The following is a 21,673-nucleotide window of genomic DNA, read 5'->3' as shown; positions in this document are numbered from 1 at the left end:
CTCCTCTCCCACGAGTCACACAGTTCTCGGCTGCAAGTCAAATGAGCTGCCAGCTGAGCGGACCAGGACTCCCGTTTCCTCTGCCCGAGCGGAGAGCTAACTGTCACATGATACGGGCTGTTTGCAGCACCATGAAGGTGTCGGGGTAAGTAATCTATTACCTGGAGCCGACGGAAGCTAAGACATCTTACAGCAGTAACCTACATGTACGCCAAGTTATGTGTTGCCAGCTATGCTATGCTAAGTTAGCCGTAGCGTTAGCTTGCTAACAGTGATTTGCTACTGATTTTGTGGATGACGCGGCGACAAAACATCTTAAAACTCTTTCGTGTTGTTACTTTTGAGCTAACGCTTGTAAACGTGTATCCGTCAACACGGCTTTGAACCGGTGGTTCGTTGACGAGGACTACGTGTCGGTAACGCTGTTACACACTGAGTGATGAAGTTAAGCTAAGTGCTATTTCACGTTCATTCCTAACTACACTAGTTAATTAGCAGCGTTAGCACCGTGAGGCTATAGGCGTTACTGTTGCTTGATAAACACAATTAACAGACGTTGTGTTTGCGTAGCAAATGTTGCGTCACTTTGTCAAAAAGGACGACGAGTTATTGATTATTTTTTTTTAGCAACCAGTCCCACGACTCTCCCACCTGCATGTGAGGTGTGTTCATCTGTTCCTCTTTGACAGCTGCTGATGGAAGAAGAGCCAGACTCATGTCCGAGATTTGGGTGTGAACGACTTGGGACACGATGTCTCTCTTGCTGATCTCCTTCCTGCTTATTCTTGTGCTCGGGGTTGTGTTGTCATGTGTCATATTCAGGTGAGAACTGAAATGTGTTCAACTCTACAGCACATTTAATGCAAATGACAGTTGTCTACTAGTTGTGGGGTTTAACCCAGATGGGACTTTTATTTATATGACCAATTATTTACAAAACCAAAACATTTCTGCTCTTTCCTTTTTTGCCTCTAAGGTGGATAATTTGCACCCTGGCTGTGCGGTTCTTCCAGACTGCACTGAATGCGGATCTAAAGATCAAATCAGTCGGGCTGTTTTCCGTCCAAGGAGTCAGTATCCAGTTTCACCCCCAGCACACTCTGGTAAGACGCGCTGTGTTTACATGACATTTATCTAGTGAGCTCATTCAAGGCGCATGCTTCGTGATTGCCTCAGTAATGGCCAGAACACATGTTGTGTTTGTCAACTGTCCCAAAAATAAACCAAGGATACTGTTTTGACTTACTGTACCTTAACAGTGACTCTCTTTATGACAGGAAATTGACAGAATATGGATTTCGAGTAAACTTCTAAACCAGGATTTGCCGTAAGTTGTCATATTTTTTTTTTTTTTTAGTTGGATAGTTTGAGATGAAATCTTTCAGAAAAGTCACTTCTAGATTTAAAAGCTTTAACTACGTAATTTGAGACAGCTGCTGCATGTTTGTGTTTTCAGGCGATACCTGGCATTGTGTGTTGGCGAAACCAGAGTTAGGTTCGACATGCAGGCTCCGCTCAGACCTTTGGAGAAGAAGAGCCATGGAAAAAAGTCTGGGAGGATTTCAGTCAGTCCCACAACGCTCCGCTTTCTGTCACAAGTACGGAGCCTCACTAAACGTTCAGTCTTTCGCTAAACGCATTCGTAGACGGCGTCCCACTTCTTCTCGTCTTGTGTTTTCAGCTGCTGTCGTTCCACGTCAGCTCAATCAACGTGATGGTCCTGAACCTGGCATTGACGGAGTCTCTATGGCACATGACCATCACTGGCATCACCTTGTTACTAGACCACCAGAGTAAAAGGTAACTGCGCAGTTCACACTCTGTTACGTCTGTCTGCCAACGATCTAATTGAATTATTCCATTGAATAGAAAAGAAAGAAGGGTCAGCGTTTAATATTCTGAACTCTCATTACAGGTTGGCATGGGACTTCTCAGTCGGGCAGCTAAGCAGTAAAGTGCTTAAAAGCAGTCAGTTGGTAAGTTCCTCTATTTCCCCTGAAATAGAAACGTGTGATGAAATGCGAGTGACTAACATGCTTTCACACTGTAGGATATATGTTTGGCTGAAGTGGCCCTGAGCCTGCTGCTGTCTGGAGACGTGAGCCTACCGGAGATGAAGCCAGGTTCTCTGTCCCTGAATGTGAGGACACTCATAGCGGAGCTCCACGAGGGACTATTTCTGAGCCAGCTCCTGCTGCCCGCCTCTCCCAAAAAGAGCAATCGGGAAGCATCTGGTGAGCAAACGCAAAGTATAATCTCTGAAATGCCCAAAAAGACACACACTGATGTCTACTGTTGTCTGTGATATGAGGACAAATGAGGACACGGACGCATCATAGAGCTGTATTGACTCTGTAGGTGCTTGAAATGTCCACATGCTGAATGGTGAATGGATACAATCTGACCTACTGAGGAAATACAGCCCACGTTATGCAATAAGTTTAATAAGTAAGAAAACATCGGTAAAACAATGTCAAGTATTTCGTGTTTTTTTGTTTTTTTTCTCTCAGTATTTGTTTATATACCTGGTGGTCTTTGAGGTTTGTACACATTTGCTATAGAGAAGGCCTAGAAAATATGCACCATGCAGAAACTGGCATATAGACAAAGTCACATTTTTTAAAATATTTAATCAACATGTTATTGTGTTCATTACATGCTTATTTCTTGTTTATACAACCATTTAACAGCATGTTTAGCTGTGGCAGACTCAACACTGTTCATTACTTTTCGTGATTTAACAGTGTCGCTGCTGTTTCCTTTCAGAGTGCGAAAACACCGTGTTCATCCGGACTGAGACGGTGGAGCAGTTTCATCGGCTGGTTCCCCACAAGGTCAACATGCAGTTTGATAATACAAATGTAACCATGTCCATGCACAGCCAGAAAAGGTGAGTCAGCAGTTTTACCGTCAAGTGACACATAGTTGTTTTGTTTTTTGCACAATTTATATTCCGTCATGTGCTTCTTCTTCTTCTTCTTCTTCTTCTTCTTCTTCTTCTTCTTCTTCTTCTTCTTCTTCCCGTCGGCACAGACACCTGAACTGGACTCTGAAGTCTTTAAAGGTGTGCTATGGACGTGACGACGAGCAGCTTCCTCTCAGGAGCTTCACTCCCGAGCTGAGCTTTCCCCAGAGCAGCCTGGAGCTCCTTCTTGAGGGTGAGTGGACAGCTGGGTGCCACACGCAAGGCAGAGAGAGCTGGACGAAGTAGAAAGCTATGAATAACGCATTCTGAATGGTTTTTTTTTTTTTATTATTTGAACTGACAGATGGACTTCTACTCTCGCAAAGTCGGCAGAGAATCCTTTGTGTGAACACGCTGAAGACAGCGCTGCAGGTGAGGAAGAGGCTCGATGGTCACAATACAAGAGCAAAAGCTTCTTAAATCATTTATTATTTTTTTTGACATTATTTTTGACTTGGTCTATTTTTCTACATTTTTAGATTACGTCAGTTGACATCTCGGGGTCATTCACCATCAACACTTGCATCATCCACTACCGTCACCAGGAGTTCTCCCATTGGCTGCATCTATTTCCATGGGAACAGCTAATCCACAGGAAGGCAGCACATAGAAAAAGGCAAGTTGCAAAAAAAAAAAAATCAAAGGCTTCGATTATAACCAGACATTTTCAGTGACATCTCTAAAAAAAAAAAAAAAGGTTTACTGGAGCGATTGGATCTGTGTTCTGTCACAATGACCTAATATCTTTTTTTTTTTGCCGTCTTCTCTTTCTTATTCACGTTTGTGTTCACGCATCACTCATTCTGTATTGTTCTTGTTCCGTGGCGTAATCGTGTCGTGTAGTCCATTAGATTATTTGCCCACCCTCCTCCTCCTCAGGCGCCTCCCTCACGTGGACGCTCCCGTGATGATCACCTCCTCCGTGTCCAACGTCAACGTGTCCGTTCAGCTGGGGGACACGACGCCGTTCGCCCTCGGCTTCCTCTCTGCTAGCGCAGGTACCGCCTCTCCTTCGCATGCTGCACACAGAAGAACTGCAGGTGAACGTCATGTGACGTTGCTGCTACAAAGCGACAGGAGGGCATTGTTTGCGTCAATGTATAACCTCAACATCCTACGGCGAGCAGCGGCACTTAATGTTCATACTTTACATCGTGGTAAAAGTCCTGTACTGTTGTCTCGACACGTTTTCATTCAGTAGATCTTCGTGGGTTTCATTCTGTCGGCAATCTTTGTCCAAACATGCCAAACTAGATAAGATAAGGTCTTTTCTTCGAGTCACCTCTAAATGTTACACATTAACTTGTACTCCTTTTTGTATCCATGTTAACGTTTAGTGGCTTTTTGTTTTTGGAATGTACGTATTTCCTCAAAGTGTATTTGTTTTAATGATGACTTGCACTTCCTGTGTCTGTAGAACTGCAGCATCTTCTTGACATTAAAGTTGACCTAGAGATCACAGAGTCCCAGAATGTGCACCGGCGGGCCTCGCTGTCCCTGGACAATTTCTGGTGGAGAGTGGGTCAGGGGTCTCACATCCAGCAAGCACCCCACCCTCCTGGTAAACATGTGTGGGGGGAAGCGCTGATTTTAGACTCGCTCAGTCTTCAGGTAAGGAGCAGAAATAATGAGAAACTCGTTTTGTTGCATGTTTAATGATCCATTTTCACACGTATTGTGTTTGGATTTATTCGTGATCTCGTCCCTCCAGGGGAGCTTCAACCGACCCCAGATGGAGTCGAGCAGCAGGGATCAGAGTTTGAGTGTGGAGTCCAGCCTGAAGGGGCTCCAGGTGGAGCTCTCGGAGACCTGTGCGCTGTGTCTGTCTCGCCTGCTGTCCCTCATGTGCGTTCCTCCCGACACTGGGCCGCAGCTGCCAGACGTGGCCTCGGTGTCTCCCTCTAGTGACGATAGCGTTCCACCCGTCCCCTCCTCACAGCTCCAGCTGCTGTTCAAACTGGACTGTTGTCTGGAGGACGTCAATGTGTTCACACTGTCTAATCTAGCCGGTAAGTTATTCCCGGAATATGTAAGAATGTATATTTATAATGAGCTAATAGTCTATTTGGACTACGAGGCCCAAAAAGACTTCTGTGTAGCTCAAATGACGAATTAAGAGATTACGATTACTCAGCAACTACTTTTGTCTTTTTTTTTTTTTTTTAGCAAAAGTGCCAAGTACTTGGTCTAATGCAACAGTTATTTGTGTTTTATACTCTTTCTTTAACAAAACAAGCTAATTGAAGACACAACCTTGGGCTTTATGAAACTGGGATTAGCATTTCTCACTATTGTCTAGCATTTGTGAGATAAAACAATCAAGAAAAAAATGTCAGAAAAGTATAAAAGCAATACATTTTAGAACTAACCCATAAAGTGACAGGTCTTAATCCCTCATTGCATCTTCATTATCTTTATTAAAGACCACAGCTTTCACAAAACTCTCTGCTCTTCAGTCCATCACCACCTGTAACGATCTTTTTATTTCCCTTTTTGTTCTCTTTAGGAGCCGTGTCTTTGCGAATGGACACCGTCAAAGTCCACAGCTCTGCCGAGAGATCCACGGTGTCTCTTCAGAGCATTAGCTTGTCGGCGATCAAAGCACTCACGGATAACATGGAGTCCTGTTGCCCCGCCTCCCAAACCCCCAACCCCGTGCTCAAACTCACCGAGATAGCCTTTTCTTACTTCATCCCCACCCACACCTTACAGGTATTCAGATCTCCCATCGGTTGTATTTCCCTGGATGGAGTGAATCTCTGTGCCAATATTCATATTTTGTGTCTCAAATCAGGTTCAATGTGAAGAGGAGCTCACTGTGGAGTGGACGCCACCCGACCACATGGTGTTGTACCAGCACGTGACTGAAGCTCAGGCTTGTTTTCGGATGCTCTGTGGAGAGAACGGAGAGGACGGTCCAGTCCAACCTACGCGCAGTGAAACCGTGTCTGACCACGGCAGAGGGCTGTGTGTGCGTGTTGAACTGGGCGTGACTCGGTTGACGGCCCACGTCAGTGAACAAAACTACATTCTGCTGCACACGGAAGCCCTCGCGGTCTCCAAACACGGCGGTTCCATGCACATACGCTCTCCCTCCATGATCCTCAACCTGGACGGCAACGACATCGTCACCTTTAAAAGTCTAGACGTCGAAACGCTCGCCGAGGCGACTGAGATGCAGCCGCACAGAGACGCATTCCCCTTCCTCGCCACTCCTCACAACTGTGTTTGGGTTCTCACGTGTCCCTCTCTGGCTGTCGAGTTCCCCTACCAGTACAACTTCTCAAACACCTTCGACATGGCCATTAACGTGCAGAAGTGGCTGAAGACTCTGCATCGCTCCCCGAGCCAAGCCGCCGCCGCCGCCGTCCAGACTCTGCCACCTGACCTCGTGTTCAAAATCAGCCAGTTCTCCTTCGTCTTCCTGGACGACGTGTTTGAAATCAAGCTGCGAGACAACTACGAGCTGATGAAGGACGAGAGCAAGGAAAGCGCCAAGCGTCTTCAGCTTCTGGATAAGAAGGTGGCGGATCTGCGCAAGCAGCACGGAGAACTTCTCCCTGCCAGAAAGATCGAAGAGCTGTATAGTTCGCTGGAGAAGAAGCACATCGAGATCTACATCCAGCGCTCGCGCCGCCTCTACGCCAACACGCCCATGAGGAAGTCTCTGCTGACCTGGACTGTGTCGGACTTGGAGCTAGTAGCCCTGGCGGATCAGGGTCTTCATGGGCCGGAGAGGGTGAGAGAGCAGCTGAGGGACATCGACAGGATCAGTCCCTTCCCCAGAGACGGACTCCCTCTGGTGGTCCAGTGGTGCCGTGCTGTCAAGTTTAAACTGGCTGCATTTTTGGGTAAGTTCCTAACAGTTTACAGCATTCATTCGCAGATGTGAGGTGGGATTTAGATGGGAATAAATCAGAGACAACATGTCATTAAAGGCTTCATGGTTTTAGCTTACTTTCACAAGAATTTTTTATGTCTGTCCTCTCTTGCCAGTGAGAATTCGGGATTACCCTCGCTACCTGTTTGAGATCCGGGACTGGGAGCTGTCGGGCCGTCTGATTGGGACAGAGCAGGATGGACAGGCCAGGGCTCATCGCAAAGAGATCGTCCCGCTCGGTCCGCCGTGGGGAGATGTGACGGTCCACCGGAACATGCCTCCGCTCAAGTTCTACTATGATTTCAAATGTGAGTTATGGGAATCATGCCGTCGCCGTGCTATTCTCCGAGCGATTGTTGGTTAATGTGAGGTGTACTCTTTCACACACTGTAAGTTCATATCTCCCGCTGAATATTCTCTTTACGCAGCGAGCATCTCTCTGTACACTATTGTGTGGGGGCCCTGTTGGGACCCTGCCTGGACTTTGATTGGCCAGTCTGTCGACCTGCTGACCAAACCCACAGTTGACCCCTCGCCTCTGCTGGCCTGGTGGGACAAAAGTCGTCTCCTTCTGCACGGGCGCTGGGTTATGGACATTGACCAGGCCAACCTTCATCAGCTGGCTACAGAGGTAAAACAACGTACACCTAAAAAAAAAAAAAAAAACTGTTGTGAGTCTACGCAAAGTTATGTCTGCGACAAATCGCTTTAAATCAGTTGACATTTACACTCTGTGTGTGTCACGTTAAATAAATCACCTAATCTCATACAAAGATGAACCTTTCATTCTTACAGGACCCTTACAACACGACAGAAAACCTGCATTGGGAGTGGAATAAGCTGAACTTTGACTGGAACCCGGGACAGTTTGTTTTTAAAGGAGATTTGGACGTAAATGTCAGGACAGCGTCAAAGTAAGTGGAGATATCAGATGTGGGGGGGGGGCTTTTAAATGCAACTTTTATTGAATCATTCAGTCACACACGTCCCCTTTGTTCCATACCAGGTATGATGATATCTGTTTTCTACACCTGCCCAACCTGTGTATGACCCTCGACCTCCAATGGCTTTGCCATGGTAACCCCCACGACCACTACGGTGTGATGCTCTGCTGTGCGGAGAACGTTGCAGACGTGACCTCAGGACAACCTCATGACTCCTACAGAGCCTTTCGCTCTGAGAACCTCAACCTCTCCATCACCATGGACCTCAACCAGCACTGTGGCACAGGTACCTGCAGCTCTGTTCGATGTTCTATCTAGCCAAACCAGCTTCATGTTTGTATTTTGTTGTAGAGAACTTTCTATTTCTTTCTTTGTAGACTCCTCCCAGCCGCGAATTCTGCTGTATAGCAGCACTTTGCGCTGGATGCAGAACTTCTGGGCCACATGGACGGGTGTCTCTCGGCCCATCTGCAGAGGCAAGCTCTTCCACAGCCTCAGGCCGATCCGCAAGAAGCTGGGTCAGCACTACAAACAGATGTCCTACACAGCTGCCTTTCCACAACTACAAGTGAGTGTTTTTCTGGTCTGCCTTCCACCAACCGCACACTAAACATCTGCTTGCTTTTACCGTGAAATCTGCATCAGTTGGTGTTGTCCATAATATCTCTAATATCTACAATACATTTCTACATATTGTGTGTCCTCCAGGTGCATTACTGGGCCTCCTTCGCCCAACAGAGAGGTGTCCAAGTGGAGTGCAACAAAGGCCACGTCTTCACTCGAGGAGCACAGAGACTTATTCCACAGGGTACATGTGTTAACATACCATTCAGGAAAAATACAATTTATTCATACATGCATGATTTTATGTTGATTCCTGTGTCTGTGTTGTTGTTGTTGTTGTTGTTGTTGTTTTTTTATTGTCTCTCAGCTGGCACCGTGATGAGGAGGCTGATCTCTGAATGGAATGTGACCCAGATGGTTAGTGAGCTCTCTCAGGTGACGGTTCACCTGATGGCCTCCACCTGGGACGAGACGGCCGACCACCAGATCAACGCACAGGTGAAGAAGACTCACCTGCTCAGCCTGTCCTCCCTGAGCTACCAGCGACAGAGCAACCGCATGGAGGAGGTAAAAGCCCCCGAGGAGGCTGCGCTACGAGCCTGTTCGTCACTGTCGGCGAACTCGTTATGAAGCTCTTTTTTTTTTGGGGTTTATTTCGGACAGGAGGTGAACCAGAAGGATGAGACCTCTTACACGCACAAACTGCGCCTGGTGGACCTACGTGCTTCCTGGACCACCACTAACAGGAACATAGCCTTCGGGCTGTACGACGGTTATAAAAAGGCGTCTGTGCTGAAGAGAAATCTGTCCACTGAGGCGTTAAAGGGCCTGAGGATCGACACACAGCTGCAGACCAAGAAGCTCAAACGCTCTCCTTCCAACTACTCTCCCACCACAGCCCCCACCACACCCGTTACGCCCACCGTCAATCGGGCCGAAAAAAGTCAAAATGAAGGTATGGAAATGGCTTGAAAAAGTAAAAGACAAAAAGCAGAGTCCATTAAAACCCACTAACCTTTTTTTTTTTCTCCACTTTTTTTTAGGAACATCGATGCTTCAGAAGCTGATCGAGGAAACGGACAAGTTTGTGGTGTTTTCGGAGGAGGATTCAGGGGTCAGCGACCAGCTGTGTGGCATCGCAGCCTGTCAGACGGACGATGTCTATAACCGCAACTGGTTTATTGAGTTGGTCAACTGTCAGGTAGCGGCCTTGATTTCAGTTTTTGTTGAAGAGTTGTTTAGTTTTCCTTGTTGCGAGGAATCAAATTCCTACTTAATGTCACTCTAAAAAGCGTATTTCCTCCAGTTTTGTTGTTTTCCATCTTTTTGAACATCATGTATACTATTATTAATTGACAAAATCCAGCAACAGTGGCTGCAGCATCCTATGACAAAAAGTCTCCGGAAAGCTGGTTGATCTGGCCCGGTGTTTTATTCTTCTTCTTCTTCTTCTTCTTCTTCTTCTTCTTCTTCTTCTTTGCTTTTCCCAGATGATGTTGCGCGGCACAGAGACTGCAGGCTGTGTGCTGGTGTCTGCAGCAAAGGCTCAGCTGCTTCAGTGTGAGCACGACCCGGCCTGGTACAACGACACCCTGAAGCAGAAAACCACCTGGACCTGTCTGCTGGATGGGATGCAGTACTTTGCCACCATGGAGCCCAACCCATCAGAGCAAGAGGACAGGCAGTTGTGGCTGGAGGTAAGCACGGCTCTGTAGTTACATTAGACGAAATATTAAAACAGAATATTGAACTACAACGTCCAACCAAGGCTTGATAGTAACTCCTCTGTGTGGTGTTCCTGCTCCTGATTTGCTTCTCATGATGCTATGTTGTGTTTAGGTGAAAAACATAGAGGAGCACAGGCAGCGGAATCTAGACTCAGTGCTGGAGCTGATGGAGAGCGGCCAGGCTGTGGGAGGAATGGTTAGCACCACTACAGGTAAGTTACTTCCTTAACCACATGGAGAAATTCAGGGTCTGACCACACAGACCCTGAATTCCCTTCCCTTTCCTGTGTGTGTAGACTGGAACCAGCCAGCCCAGGTGAACGAGGCTCAGCAGGTTCAGCGAATCATTTCGCGCTGTAGCTGCCGGATGCATTACATCAGTTACAGTCACGACATCAACCCAGAGGTGGCCACGCAGATCAAACCACCGGAGCTGAGGAACAACCACGAAAAAGAGGACCTTCTGAAAAAACAGGCTGGTATGTCTGACCACCTCACTGTACACCTTTTTAGCCCGCAAGGAATAATGCTGTCAGGTGGGGAGGATACATTAATACTAAATCACCATAGATGAGCTTTAAAGAGTTTCGTTACGTTGATTTAACAGGGGCAGTGGACACCTTCACCCTCATTCACCACGACCTTGAGATATCCACTAACCCCGTTCAGTACGCCATGATCCTGGACATCGTCAACAACCTGTTGTTACACGTGGAGCCCAGACGCAAGGTAGGCTAAATGATCCCAATTCATAAAACCTTCGGTGAGTCCTTTGTGATGTTTCCTTCTTACTCCATTCTGTGTTTTTTTTTTTGTTTGTTTTTTGTTTTAAGGAACACAGTGAGAAAAAGCAGCGTGTGCGTTTCCAGCTGGACATTTCCAGTAACCCTGAGGAGCAGCGCAGCAGCATCTTGCACCTCCAGGAGGCAGTCAGGCAGCACCTTGCGCTGATCAGACGTCTTGAGAAACAGATTTACTCCAACATCAGGGTGAGTCACATGGCGTTTTACTCCTTAAATTGCAACTGAGAGTTTATCTGGAAAAAAATATATATTATTTGATTAAATTGCAGGCACAATCTGAAGAACTGTACGGTGACGACCTGATGGAGGTCAACACAAGACTGCAGAACCAGCTGAATCAGGAGAAGAACGACATGCAGATGAAGAGCGAAGAGCTCAACATTCTCATCAGGTCTCACATGCGCACTGGTTCACGTAAAAATACCGACGAGAAATGTCGCACAGGTCCAGAAATGTTCATTCTCTGTCTCTCAGGTGTTTTAAGGACTTTCAGCTGCAACGGACGAACAAGCTGGAGCTGCGTAAGCCCCCGGAGGATGTGAGTGTGGTGCGGAGGACCGAGATCTACTTTGCCCAGGCCCGCTGGTGTCTGACCGAAGAGGACGGCCAGCTCGGCATCGCTGAGTTGGAGCTGCAGAGGTTTATGTACAGTAAGGTAAGCGCTGCAGACGGGTCGGCAGAACCGCGTCAGAACGTACCCCGACATCCCACCATATGATCTGCCTCCTCTCATCTCCTGCATACTTCTCTTACCACAGCTAAACAAGTCAGACGACACGGCCGAGCATCTTTTGGAGTTGGGGTGGTTCACGATGAACAACCTCCTGCCCAATGCAGCGTACAAGGTACATTTCTCTCTCATTATACAGACGGACAAATCAATTTGACTTTAATTACATTTTAGCCTTAAAGGCAGGGTTGGTAATCTTTGAAAATATTTTCATTGTTTTTGTTGAAATTCTCATTACGTCCTGACATCAATCAGTAAATCAAATGCTCTGATCCAGGATCTGTGAAAAGAGTCGACACCGCTGGGCTGTGTTTTTCGGCCGGATCATTTTTAAAATCAAGCGTTAGCTTCTTCAAGATAGCCAACCCTGCCTTTTTTAATTATACAACAAAAATGCCGTGACAAACGTCCTTTTGATGCTGACATGTATTTCCAAAGAAAGCCTCCATCATGTGATATTTATGACTCTCTGCCTGGTTTCCTCTGTGCAGCGTGTGAGGGTATGTACAGTGATCGCACAGTGACAAGACTTGACATCTGTGTCGACTCCATCTTCAGACTTTCATACTCGGTGTTGCATGTACACTCACGGATTCCTTGATGCATGTGTGAACAAGGACTCATTACAAGTTGGGTTGACTTGGTGGTGTTGTCCATACCGTGTTCATTCTATCATCAGTAATGTGTGCCGTTTTTAAAGTCAAAGCTAACATCAAAGTAGCATCTTCACACTCATCTGACGAGAGCTTTATTTAGTGAGGTCTTATTAACTGCCTTTTTGTTTTATAGGTTGTACTTCGTCCTCAGAGTAACTGCCAGTCGGGACGCCAGTTTGCTTTGCGTATCTTCAGTAAAGTGCGCCCCCCTGTGGGAGGAATCTCCGTTAAGGAGCACTTTGAGGTGACGAGCTTCATTGCAGCCGCCTTCGCGGGAAAACATCTGGATTGCGTTTTCATTTGAGTGATTTTTTTTTTTTTGTTTTTGTTTCCACCACCAGGTGAACGTGGTGCCTCTCACCATCCAGCTGATGTACCAGTTCTTCAAAAGGATGATGGGATTCTTCTTCCCAGGAAGAAATGTTGAGGAGGAAGAGGTCACTGATGAAGAGGACAAGTTCAGATTGGTTACTACAGGTGTGTCGTCGTCAACGGTGGCAATGTGACGGCAGTAAGCTGAGTAGCGCTCAGTCTGCAGTCTCTCTGTGGGGTCGCCAGCCTGTAATCTATACCAAACAGCTGATCAATAATAGTTTCCCTTTTCTGTGTGTGTGTGTGTGTGTGTGTGTGTGTGTGTGTGTGTGTGTGTGTGTGTGTGTGTGTGTGTGTGTGTGTGTGTGTGTGTGTGTGTGTGTGTGTGTGTGTGTGTGTGTGTGTGTATCAAATAGCCATTAATGTGTTATGTCATCGCCCTGAGCTATTAAAAGGCTCTGTCATGTTGGATTTAACCTTGAGGTGTGTGTGTGTGTGTGTGTGTGTGTGTGTGTGTGTGTGTGTGTGTGTGTGTGTGTGTGTGTGTGTGTGTGTGTGTGTGTGTGTGTGTGTGTGTGTGTGTGTGTGTGTGTGTGTGTGTGTGTGTGTGTGTGTGAGAGACTCACTGGGAGTATAAGGTGTCGGGTGCAGAGTCACCCAGAGGCCACAGTGCTGATGCGATCTGTGTCACAGGTATCCCTGTGAAGCCTCGGCAGTCATCAGAGGACACCATGGGTGCTATGGGCCCCAGCAAAGGTGTCGCCCAGGGCCTGAACCGCACCGCGGGGGTCCGGAGGTCGTTCAGGAAACCTCCAGAGGTATTTGTGCTTTCTGACTATTGGTGCTCAGACGTCAAGGATAAGAAAATAGAAAAAACATGTAATTTGGTTTGTGTGATTTCCTCCCACCAGCATCCTGTCGATGACATTGATAAGATGAAGGAGCGAGCTGCTATGAACAACTCCTTCATCTACGTCAAGATTCCTCAAGTGCCTCTCTGTGTCAGCTATAAGGTGGGTTCTCTGCGCCCAACAGCTGTTACTGAGCTCTACACTTTTTAATTCAATCCCTGTTCATTTTTATCAATAATAAACTTCAATAGAAATACGACCGAAAAGGATTATTCTATCTTAACATCTTGATCATCCATACAAAACTAACTCTAATTGTTGGAAATCATAATGTTCATGGCTTCCTGGCACTTTATTAACTTTTAGATTTTAGATTTTGCTCCTTTTTGGTTTTGCAGGAAAACTAAAGATACAATTAAAGTAAATAAGGGTTTCATTTTTCAGTGATGGGGCTAAAAAAAAAAAGGTGTTATAAGGAATAATTAGATTAAGAGTAGGGTAAAAATATAACTCTGAATTAATGTTGTTTACAGCTTGTTTCTGATGTCCAAAAGGCCAAAAAAACTCAACGTATTGTAGGTTTAATTCCCTTATTTTGGTTGTTGAACGAGTGTTTGGCTCTATTTGAATCCCCCTTATTTAGGGAGAAAAGAGTAGTGTGGACTGGAAGGACCTGAACCTGGTTCTGCCTTGTTTGGAGTACCACAACAATACCTGGACGTGGCTCGACTTTGCAATGGCTGTGAAAAGGGACAGCCGGAAAGCTCTTGTAGCACAGGTACACAACATTTGACTCCTCTCCTTTATTAAATGTTCACACACAAGTTCTGTTTTTATGAATGTTTTCTCGTATTTGTTGCTCCTCGCTGCCCAGATGATAAAGGAGAAGCTGCGTCTGAAGCCGGCTTCGGGCTCGGAGCTGCGGGGGAAGGCGTCTGAAGGGAAGTCGGACACCAGCCTGCAGCAGCAGGAGGAAGACGAGAAGGCTCGGCTCCTCATCGGCCTCAGCAGCGCCGACAAGAGCTCCGGCAAGAAGAGCATCTTCAGTCGGCGCAAATGAAGCGACGGCCGCTCGCACGGAGGATCCACGGCAGCGGCTGCCACGCTCCCTCGCAACGAGGATCAGGGAAAACTGCCTCTTCAGCATATCAGTCTGGCTTTGTGAATCGCAAAGAGACGGCCGAGCGTTTCAAAACTGTGTATGGAGGTATCTCACTGTATCGTATGAGCCTGCTGAACTTAAAAGTTATGTTTTTCTTTTTTGAAATAATACTTAAAATTTGAGTTTTATGGCCAAAATGCCCACAGGGAACTCAAACAGGTCTCTCTTATTAAGAAGGAGGCCGCGTGTCTCGATGAGGTTACCTGTATAAATAAAGGTTAAATCAAAATAGAAAAAAAAAAAAAGACCTCCAGGAATTATCACGGTGCCATTTAGACCAAATGCATATTATTCTATTTATCTGTGTGCCATTTAATATTTCACTCTGCGTTTCATACACGTAATGACGACCACGTGCGCTGCATTGACTGTAGCGAGGAGTATTTACAGTGCGTAGCTAGCACTTCACTGTTTCCTCCGCTTCTGTAGATGCAAGACTGAGAGCACCTCTTCCTGCTGGCTCGGGATCACCGTGTTTCTGCTCGAATACAGAAGACTCCACTGGAAGCACCGTCAATGCGCTCCGCTGTAATTAAACAAACAAAAAATGAAATGAAATGTCATGAATAAATATCAGTAGGCTATATGTTTTACTAATGAAAGGAATTGTAAATGGCTGTATGAGTGTCGCTCTGACAGGAAGGCCTTTTTTTTTTTTTTTTTTTCCCATAAATGACCACAAAATATTTTCTATATTTCACCTGTAAGTGTCTGTGCATCCCTCTGCTATAGCTGCTTATACTGTAGCTGAACCCAGTGCAATATGTCAACAAGAGAGCAGCAAAAATCATTGTAACGTGTTGTACGACGTCGCAAGAAAAGATGCTGCAGCTAATCACTGAGTGTATGTTTTGTAATTTTATTACTAAAGCACTTTTTATGCAAAGTATTTTGATATTTTTGTAACCACGTCTGTTTTCCGTTGAATTTTCCTCGGTTCTGCTAAGCTTATTGTTTCTGTCACAAGAAGAAGAAAACATTTCAATTAATATGATATCATATCGCAAAAATAATTCACATTGCAATGCTCTGTGGCTTATTGTTTATCTGTCAATAAATTAAAAAAAAAAAAAAAAAACGGTTATAATCTCTCAGTGGTGTTTGGATTATTGTGCGCGAGAGTAACTTTGTGAACAGACGGGTGATTGATCGTTAGTCCGACAGCTCTAACTGGAGCGGAATCGAGCTCTCGCGGCTCCGCAGGACAATCTCTCTCCTCACACACAAAAACAGAAGCACGTGGACCACAGGCGCTGTGATGCCCGAGACGGAAACAAGAAGAGGACGCGAGAGGAAGAGCTGAATGTTTGCCTCTTTTTTTACATGCTTTTTTTTTGTTGTTGTTGTTGTGTGAAATACTCGTGTCTTCTGTATGGGCAGCGACGTCAGTAAAACGAGTGAGGTGAGTCGATCAGATTTGATTTGCATGCTGATGTCACGGGTGTGGTTGATCAGCCGTAGATGAAAGCTAATAAGTAACAAAAGAACATGCGCAGAAGATGTTTGCTACCACCGTGACAGAATACTGAACTTGTGAATTGGATTTTTTTTTTTTGTTCTGAATAGAACAATCTTTCTCTGGTGTGTTTTTTTTTTTTTAGAAATAACCTATAGTGAACAATCAGTCGTGTTTCTTTTAGATGTTTAAACGCAGCACTGTGTGGAGTCTTGTCAGAAATAGAGGTATCGATTAGCTGTTAAGTGATCGCTGACCTTCCTCTCCACCAGCTGCATTAAGGGGTCAATAGAAGCTCGCTTTGATTTTGTGGAGCGCTGACTGAAATGGCTGCAGCTGATTAACTCCGCTTCGTGTTTCATACGTTGTGTTAAGAACTCCTGCACCGTTTTGTTAACTCAAAAATATGAAGCTTCTGCATTTTTATTTAGTATAAAAATGCATTTATCTCTATTCATGTAGCCTGTTTATGAAACTATGGGGGGAAAAGACACCATAGGTAAAATCCTGTTTTTGTTATTAGATAGTTTTTTAACAAAACTGCAGAGGCTAGAAATTATAAAAATTATAGTATAGAGTAAATTAATGATTACAAATGATATTGGCCGAGGCAAAAAATGGATGCATCTAATGAAATCATCCCTGTAAACGGTGGTGAAATAAAAGATGAAAAATATTCCATCACAAGTTAAAGTTCTGCTTTGAAAAGAAGAAGTGTATCAGCAAGAAGTTCTTAAAGTATAAAGATGGCCCTTTGCAGTTAATATCACCTTTCAGCCTGTTAAACTACTGTTAGAATCTGAATTGTATTTTGAAGTAATTACTACAAAAACTTGTTTACAGTACCTGTACTGTTATGATGTTTTATGATTGTGCTTTACATCATAACTGCTCTACAGTAATTGTGGTTTACAATATGATTCTGTGTTTTGACACATGATACTGTTTTTGTGTTTTACAGTACTATACTGTAAATATGTTATGGAGTATACAGTTTACTTACATGCATAAACATGTAAGCAGCATTGTAGCTGATTTGGGTTGATTTGGGGTATTTCATCTTTAACACTGCATCGTTTTACTAGATTGGTAACTTTAGCTGTGAAATTAATAAAAAGTAGGAATTTCCCTCTAAAATGAGTATGAAGTAGCATCGAAACTAAACTACTTGGGTACATTTTCTTAATTACATTCAAGCCCTGATCACAATAGAAATACTAAAATAAACATTTTATTGTAGAGAGAAGGACCACCTGCTCAGCGTCGACTCAGTCATGGGTTCCTCTCAAACGTGAGGGTCTCCATCAATCACAGACTGGCACACTCGGCTGTGTTCTCCCGGCCTGTGGGACCGGACGGCAGGCCTCCCGTCCCCGAACTCCTCCTGCCTCCGGAGGACACAGAGACGACTCCTCCGGCTTTCATCTCTGCCTTTCTGCCCGAGTTCCCACAGCGTAAACTTCCCGGACGAGATCATTTCCAGGTACTACAACACAGGAATGCTCAACAGAATGAAAAGTAGCCGATAGTGGAAACTTTATTTAACTGTGCTTCTATGAGCCACAGATCCTGGGCTTCATAGCCAAAGGCTCATATGGACCCATCTTGAAAGTGAAGGACATTTTCAAAGAGAAGACCTACGCTGTTAAGGTTTGTTCAGCTGTAATAATCAGTGCTATAACAACATTATATAAAATACTTTTTTTTTTTTGGTAATCGTTTGCATTGTTGCATAGGTTCTACCGAAGTCAGACATCTTGAAGCATGGAGCGCTGGAGCAGTCAAAAGAAGAAGTCATCATTCAGGTGTGTTTTTGGAAGAAAGTGCCAGTCGGTAGAAGTACTGTAGCTTTCCTGTTCTTATACTTACATTAGACCTGCAACCATTAGCTGATTCATTCATTGAAAGAACTATTTTGATAATCTGTTTACCATTTGTCAAGTAAAAATGCCAAATATGTGCTGACAAATATAAGGATACAGAGGAAAATGTTTGAATGATGTCTGAACAATTCAGTATTTTTTCCATCATAACTCTTTTATACGGTACATCATCTGTATTATATGATCATCTCTCACTGTTGAATTCACTCTCACTCTGTGTGTGTGTGTGTGTGTGTGTGTGTGTGTGTGTGTGTCGACTGTTGAATTGCAGCGGCAGCTCAAACACCCATTCATCCACAATCTGCAGGACTGCTGGCAGACACAGCACCATCTCTTCATTAGTGAGTCAAAGAGCGTAAACGATGGCACGGTTCAACCCCTCAACCTTCTATTAAGCGCCCCCCCCCCCCCCCTCCTCCCATTCTGCTCTAACAGAACATAACACATGTTACGTTGCTGTGCCACTGTGCTGCATCCCTGAGTCTGAACACAAATGTCAGTGCTGGATGTTGAAGAGGTACGCTGCCATCTGATGAGAGTGCTTATAGTGGCCATTTGTCCGCTAAAATAGTTCCTACATGCTGGTAAAGCTGCACCGCCTGCATGACTTTTCCAGTTTATACACCAACCTTGATCATTATATTGATTTCTATGCATCCAAAGTGGTATTAAAATATGTAACTCAGCTAACAGGAGACTGACAAGGCAGATGCATGTGTGGTTCTGACTTGACTCGTAGCCTTGCTTCTTCCTTTTCCTACAGAGCAACAGTGTGACGAGCGAAATGATCTATTTCTTCTTCTCATTTCTGATATTTAATTTCAGTGTGTGTGTGTGTGTGTGTGTGTGTGTGTGTGTGTCTCGTCCCCTGCAGTGTGCGACTACTGCAGCGCCGGAGACTTGTACACTTACTGGATACTGAAGGGCCAGTTTGGGGAGGATGAGGTCCGGCTCTTTGCTGCAGAGCTAGGCAGTGCGCTGGGTGGGTGTTCGTATGCAGACTCTGACCATTAGGAGTTCATCATATCGTTCTTTAGCGGTGACCTGTGTTGACGCAGACGTCATGCTTGAGTTAAAATGGCATTTTAAACATGGAGCATCTTGTATTTATGTTGCGTATTATCATTTTATGTCTTTTGTTTGCTGTTTTTTTTAGGATTTCTTCATGACTTAGGCATCGTGCATAGAGATATAAAGGTATATATTTCATTTGTGATGTATTTTATCCATATATGTTTGACTTTGTGTGACAATAATTGTACTTTTTCTTCAGATGGAGAACATTCTTTTAAGTGATCAAGGTAATGCTCGTCCATCTTTTATTACTTCTGGCCTGTAAAAACATTAGGGTAGTTTTTTTTGAATCCTCAGAGGAGGAATAGCTTCATGCACACTGACAAATAACAAAAGAGACACAAATGAGACGGGTCACAGGGGACAACGCGAGTTTTCATTTTCAATGATTCAGGTCACCTTCGCCTGTCTGATTTTGGACTTTCCCGGCGGCTGAAACGAGGAGGAAGAGCGTTTACGATATGTGGGACGATCCAATACATGGGTGAGACTTTGGTTTCATTTCATTTTCGCTTGGAGGGAAATATAGCGGCTGTTTGAGATACGGTATGCCGCATATCGGGTTGACTGCATTAGAGCAATATTTGAGCTGCACCTGCGTCTCGCTCCCTTTGGATTCAGATGACCCAGTTATGAATCAAGCACCTGTGATGGACTTTTTGTTTTGTTTGTTGCTCCAGTGTGCTGCAATTTCTGTTGCATATCATGTTTGATTATCCCTTTCCATCTTTTCATCTATCATCTTGAGGTTTTTTTATTTTCCTGTTTTGTCTACAAAGCTCCTGAAGTCTTGAGTGGGGGTCCGTACAACCACGCCGCTGACTGGTGGTCTTTTGGCATCATGTTGTTCTCACTGGTGACAGGAGAGGTGAGGGCACATACATGTAATACTGCTGTAACTCTACATGTGGTACTGTGTTAACTGGCTCGAGTGGTTTTACTTTTCCGCTTTGCAGTTTCCGTTAGCAGCAGAGCCGGACCACGGCACCATGTTGAACAAGGTCACAGACTTCCCTTATGTCCTACCTGAGACCTGTGGCTCTCCTCTGGTCTTACTGCTCTCTGAGGTTGGTACATGTGATTCTCCTCTCTCTAACATGCACACTGTGATCCCTCTGGATGAAACATCGCCTCCTCTTTACAGCTTTTGTGCAAGAATCCAGTGAACCGGCTCCGTAACCTGGAGTGTTTCAAGATGCGGGCTTTCTTTCGTGGCGCTTCATTTGACTCTCTCATCCTCCAAAAGATGCCTGTCGAAGTCATCCTGGAACTCCGGACTCAACCGGATTGGGAAGCCAAAGCAATGAGAGGCCTTTCATTGGACTACTTTGACAACTTTGACTGCGACAAAATCCTTTATTCTCCTACAACTCCCTCTGAACTGTCTCCTACATTGACCAACATGGACCTGAGCCCGGCTACGGAGCAGAACCGTAAAGCACAAGACTGAAATATGTTTATGAAGAAGCTGATTGGAAAAGAGAACTATTTCTCTATTTTTTATTGATGTCAGTATATAAGAAGCAAAGTTGTGGGATACCTTTTAAGTTATTAGCACTATTGTTTGTTTATTTACAGTATTGGCGTTCTACGAAATCCTTTTGATGTTTATTCTCAAAATGTAAACTTTTGTAAGCAACATTTTGTCCCCCTTGGTACAGCTAAGATCTATGAGCTGTATGCATCTTTGATTTCCCCGCTCTCTCATGCATTTGTATGTATTATTTAAATAACACTTTATCCATAAAAAAAGAAGTCTAGGTATATGAGTTTCATTGTACACTTCACACTTCCTCACTGAGTTTAGTTAAAGTTCATTTTTATCTTCATATAAGCAATGAATCGTGTATAGAAATCATCAAAAATCCAACATATATTATTATTTCTCTTGTACTGGAACATTCTTACAACATTTCTTTACCCTTATGTTAAAAATAAACATTAGTTTGACTCAAGGTCCACTTGCTAGCTTTTTTCATAGCTTTCAGTAGCATCTCATGACCTTCCTCAGCAGATGTAGTACATGTACAGTATATGACCGGTACATCAGTACACTGAGCCAGCACAACTCCATCTGCTGAGGAAGATGCAGTTAGAACGATTGTGTGTCATTGAAACTATAAAAAATAAAATATACATGTCCTTTGCAGTTGTCAAATCAATCTTGACTCAAGGTCCACTCTGTGTTCAAATTTAACTTTTTCTCCGAACGCTTTTTTAAGAGTTCTTGTCCATGTGGTCTTAAAACTGACATCAAAGGATTAGTCTTGATTATTATTTCTTACAGTTTTTTTGGTGGGAGTTTTTCAAGGGTGTAAGCACAGAGGACGTTGTACGCTGCACAGATTTGTGATTTGTGATTTTGGGCTGTAGAAATAAAATGTAATTGATAAGATTGTGCGATACGGTCGAAAGCTCCACAACACCTATTGAGCTGATGCTGTGGTGAGATTGTTTGCTCAAGAATGAACTTTCAGTCTCAAAGTCAGTTGCAAATTAAAGTTGTATTGCACTAAAAAGGTGCAGTTGGCATGACAACTTGTCACTTCCTGCAGAAAAGTTACATTCTTTTAAGAAGAGTATAACCCTAATATGAAGGCCTTTCTCTTTCTTCATGCGTAGAGACTCACCCTTAACCTTCATCAATCGAACTGAAGAGGAACAAT

General features: G+C 44.5%; 2 protein-coding genes across 6 annotated transcripts; both read left to right on the top strand.

Moving 5' to 3' along the window:
• The first annotated feature begins 42 nt into the window (after positions 1-42).
• Positions 43-15,693, top strand: LOC137876097 (bridge-like lipid transfer protein family member 2). Of its 5 annotated transcripts, none has more exons than XM_068715588.1 (40): positions 43-145; positions 690-822; positions 977-1,103; positions 1,278-1,327; positions 1,457-1,598; positions 1,682-1,800; positions 1,916-1,976; positions 2,051-2,234; positions 2,767-2,890; positions 3,034-3,158; positions 3,270-3,337; positions 3,445-3,581; positions 3,845-3,963; positions 4,383-4,576; positions 4,677-4,974; positions 5,472-5,677; positions 5,760-6,816; positions 6,962-7,153; positions 7,274-7,476; positions 7,641-7,759; positions 7,852-8,075; positions 8,167-8,357; positions 8,498-8,597; positions 8,721-8,920; positions 9,017-9,308; positions 9,397-9,554; positions 9,844-10,050; positions 10,193-10,292; positions 10,377-10,559; positions 10,688-10,809; positions 10,914-11,069; positions 11,153-11,274; positions 11,358-11,538; positions 11,642-11,728; positions 12,403-12,513; positions 12,611-12,746; positions 13,275-13,399; positions 13,493-13,594; positions 14,076-14,210; positions 14,307-15,693. In XM_068715588.1, exons 2-40 carry the CDS (start codon positions 752-754, stop codon positions 14,490-14,492), a joined length of 6,714 nt encoding a protein of 2,237 aa, XP_068571689.1. In that variant the 5' UTR covers positions 43-145; positions 690-751; the 3' UTR covers positions 14,493-15,693. The 5 variants fall into 5 exon arrangements, with proteins under 5 accessions (XP_068571689.1, XP_068571687.1, XP_068571688.1 ...); XM_068715586.1 differs by having other exon boundaries at positions 3,845-4,005; XM_068715587.1 differs by having other exon boundaries at positions 3,809-3,963.
• LOC137873785 (ribosomal protein S6 kinase-related protein-like) lies at positions 14,634-20,991 on the top strand. The gene is made up of 13 exons (XM_068712613.1): positions 14,634-14,639; positions 15,798-15,899; positions 17,291-17,533; positions 17,617-17,700; positions 17,787-17,855; positions 18,205-18,274; positions 18,808-18,915; positions 19,090-19,130; positions 19,207-19,234; positions 19,402-19,491; positions 19,787-19,875; positions 19,964-20,074; positions 20,152-20,991. The coding sequence occupies exons 1-13, from the start codon at positions 14,634-14,636 to the stop codon at positions 20,455-20,457; spliced, it is 1,347 nt and encodes a 448-aa protein (XP_068568714.1). The 3' UTR covers positions 20,458-20,991.
• Positions 20,992-21,673: the final 682 nt, after the last annotated feature.

This window comes from Cebidichthys violaceus, unplaced genomic scaffold, assembly GCF_023349555.1.
Source record: "Cebidichthys violaceus isolate CVI_PGR_0920_01 unplaced genomic scaffold, fCebVio1.0.p SCAF_1, whole genome shotgun sequence".
Lineage (NCBI taxonomy): Eukaryota > Metazoa > Chordata > Actinopteri > Perciformes > Stichaeidae > Cebidichthys > Cebidichthys violaceus.
Note: the sequence above shows the minus strand (reverse complement) of the source record. Positions and strands in the feature narration are given on the sequence as shown.

Bases quoted from the DNA above. Each gene is read 5' to 3' on its own strand.
- LOC137876097 (XM_068715585.1), top strand. From the start codon at position 752: ATGTCTCTCTTGCTGATCTCCTTCCTGCTTATTCTTGTGCTCGGGGTT. The intron at 1,801-1,915 runs GTAACTGCGCAG...CTCTCATTACAG, and splicing joins CTAGACCACCAGAGTAAAAG to GTTGGCATGGGACTTCTCAG. The intron at 2,891-3,033 runs GTGAGTCAGCAG...CCGTCGGCACAG, and splicing joins TCCATGCACAGCCAGAAAAG to ACACCTGAACTGGACTCTGA.
- LOC137873785 (XM_068712613.1), top strand. The intron at 17,534-17,616 runs GTACTACAACAC...TATGAGCCACAG, and splicing joins CCGGACGAGATCATTTCCAG to ATCCTGGGCTTCATAGCCAA. The intron at 19,876-19,963 runs GTGAGGGCACAT...TCCGCTTTGCAG, and splicing joins TCTCACTGGTGACAGGAGAG to TTTCCGTTAGCAGCAGAGCC.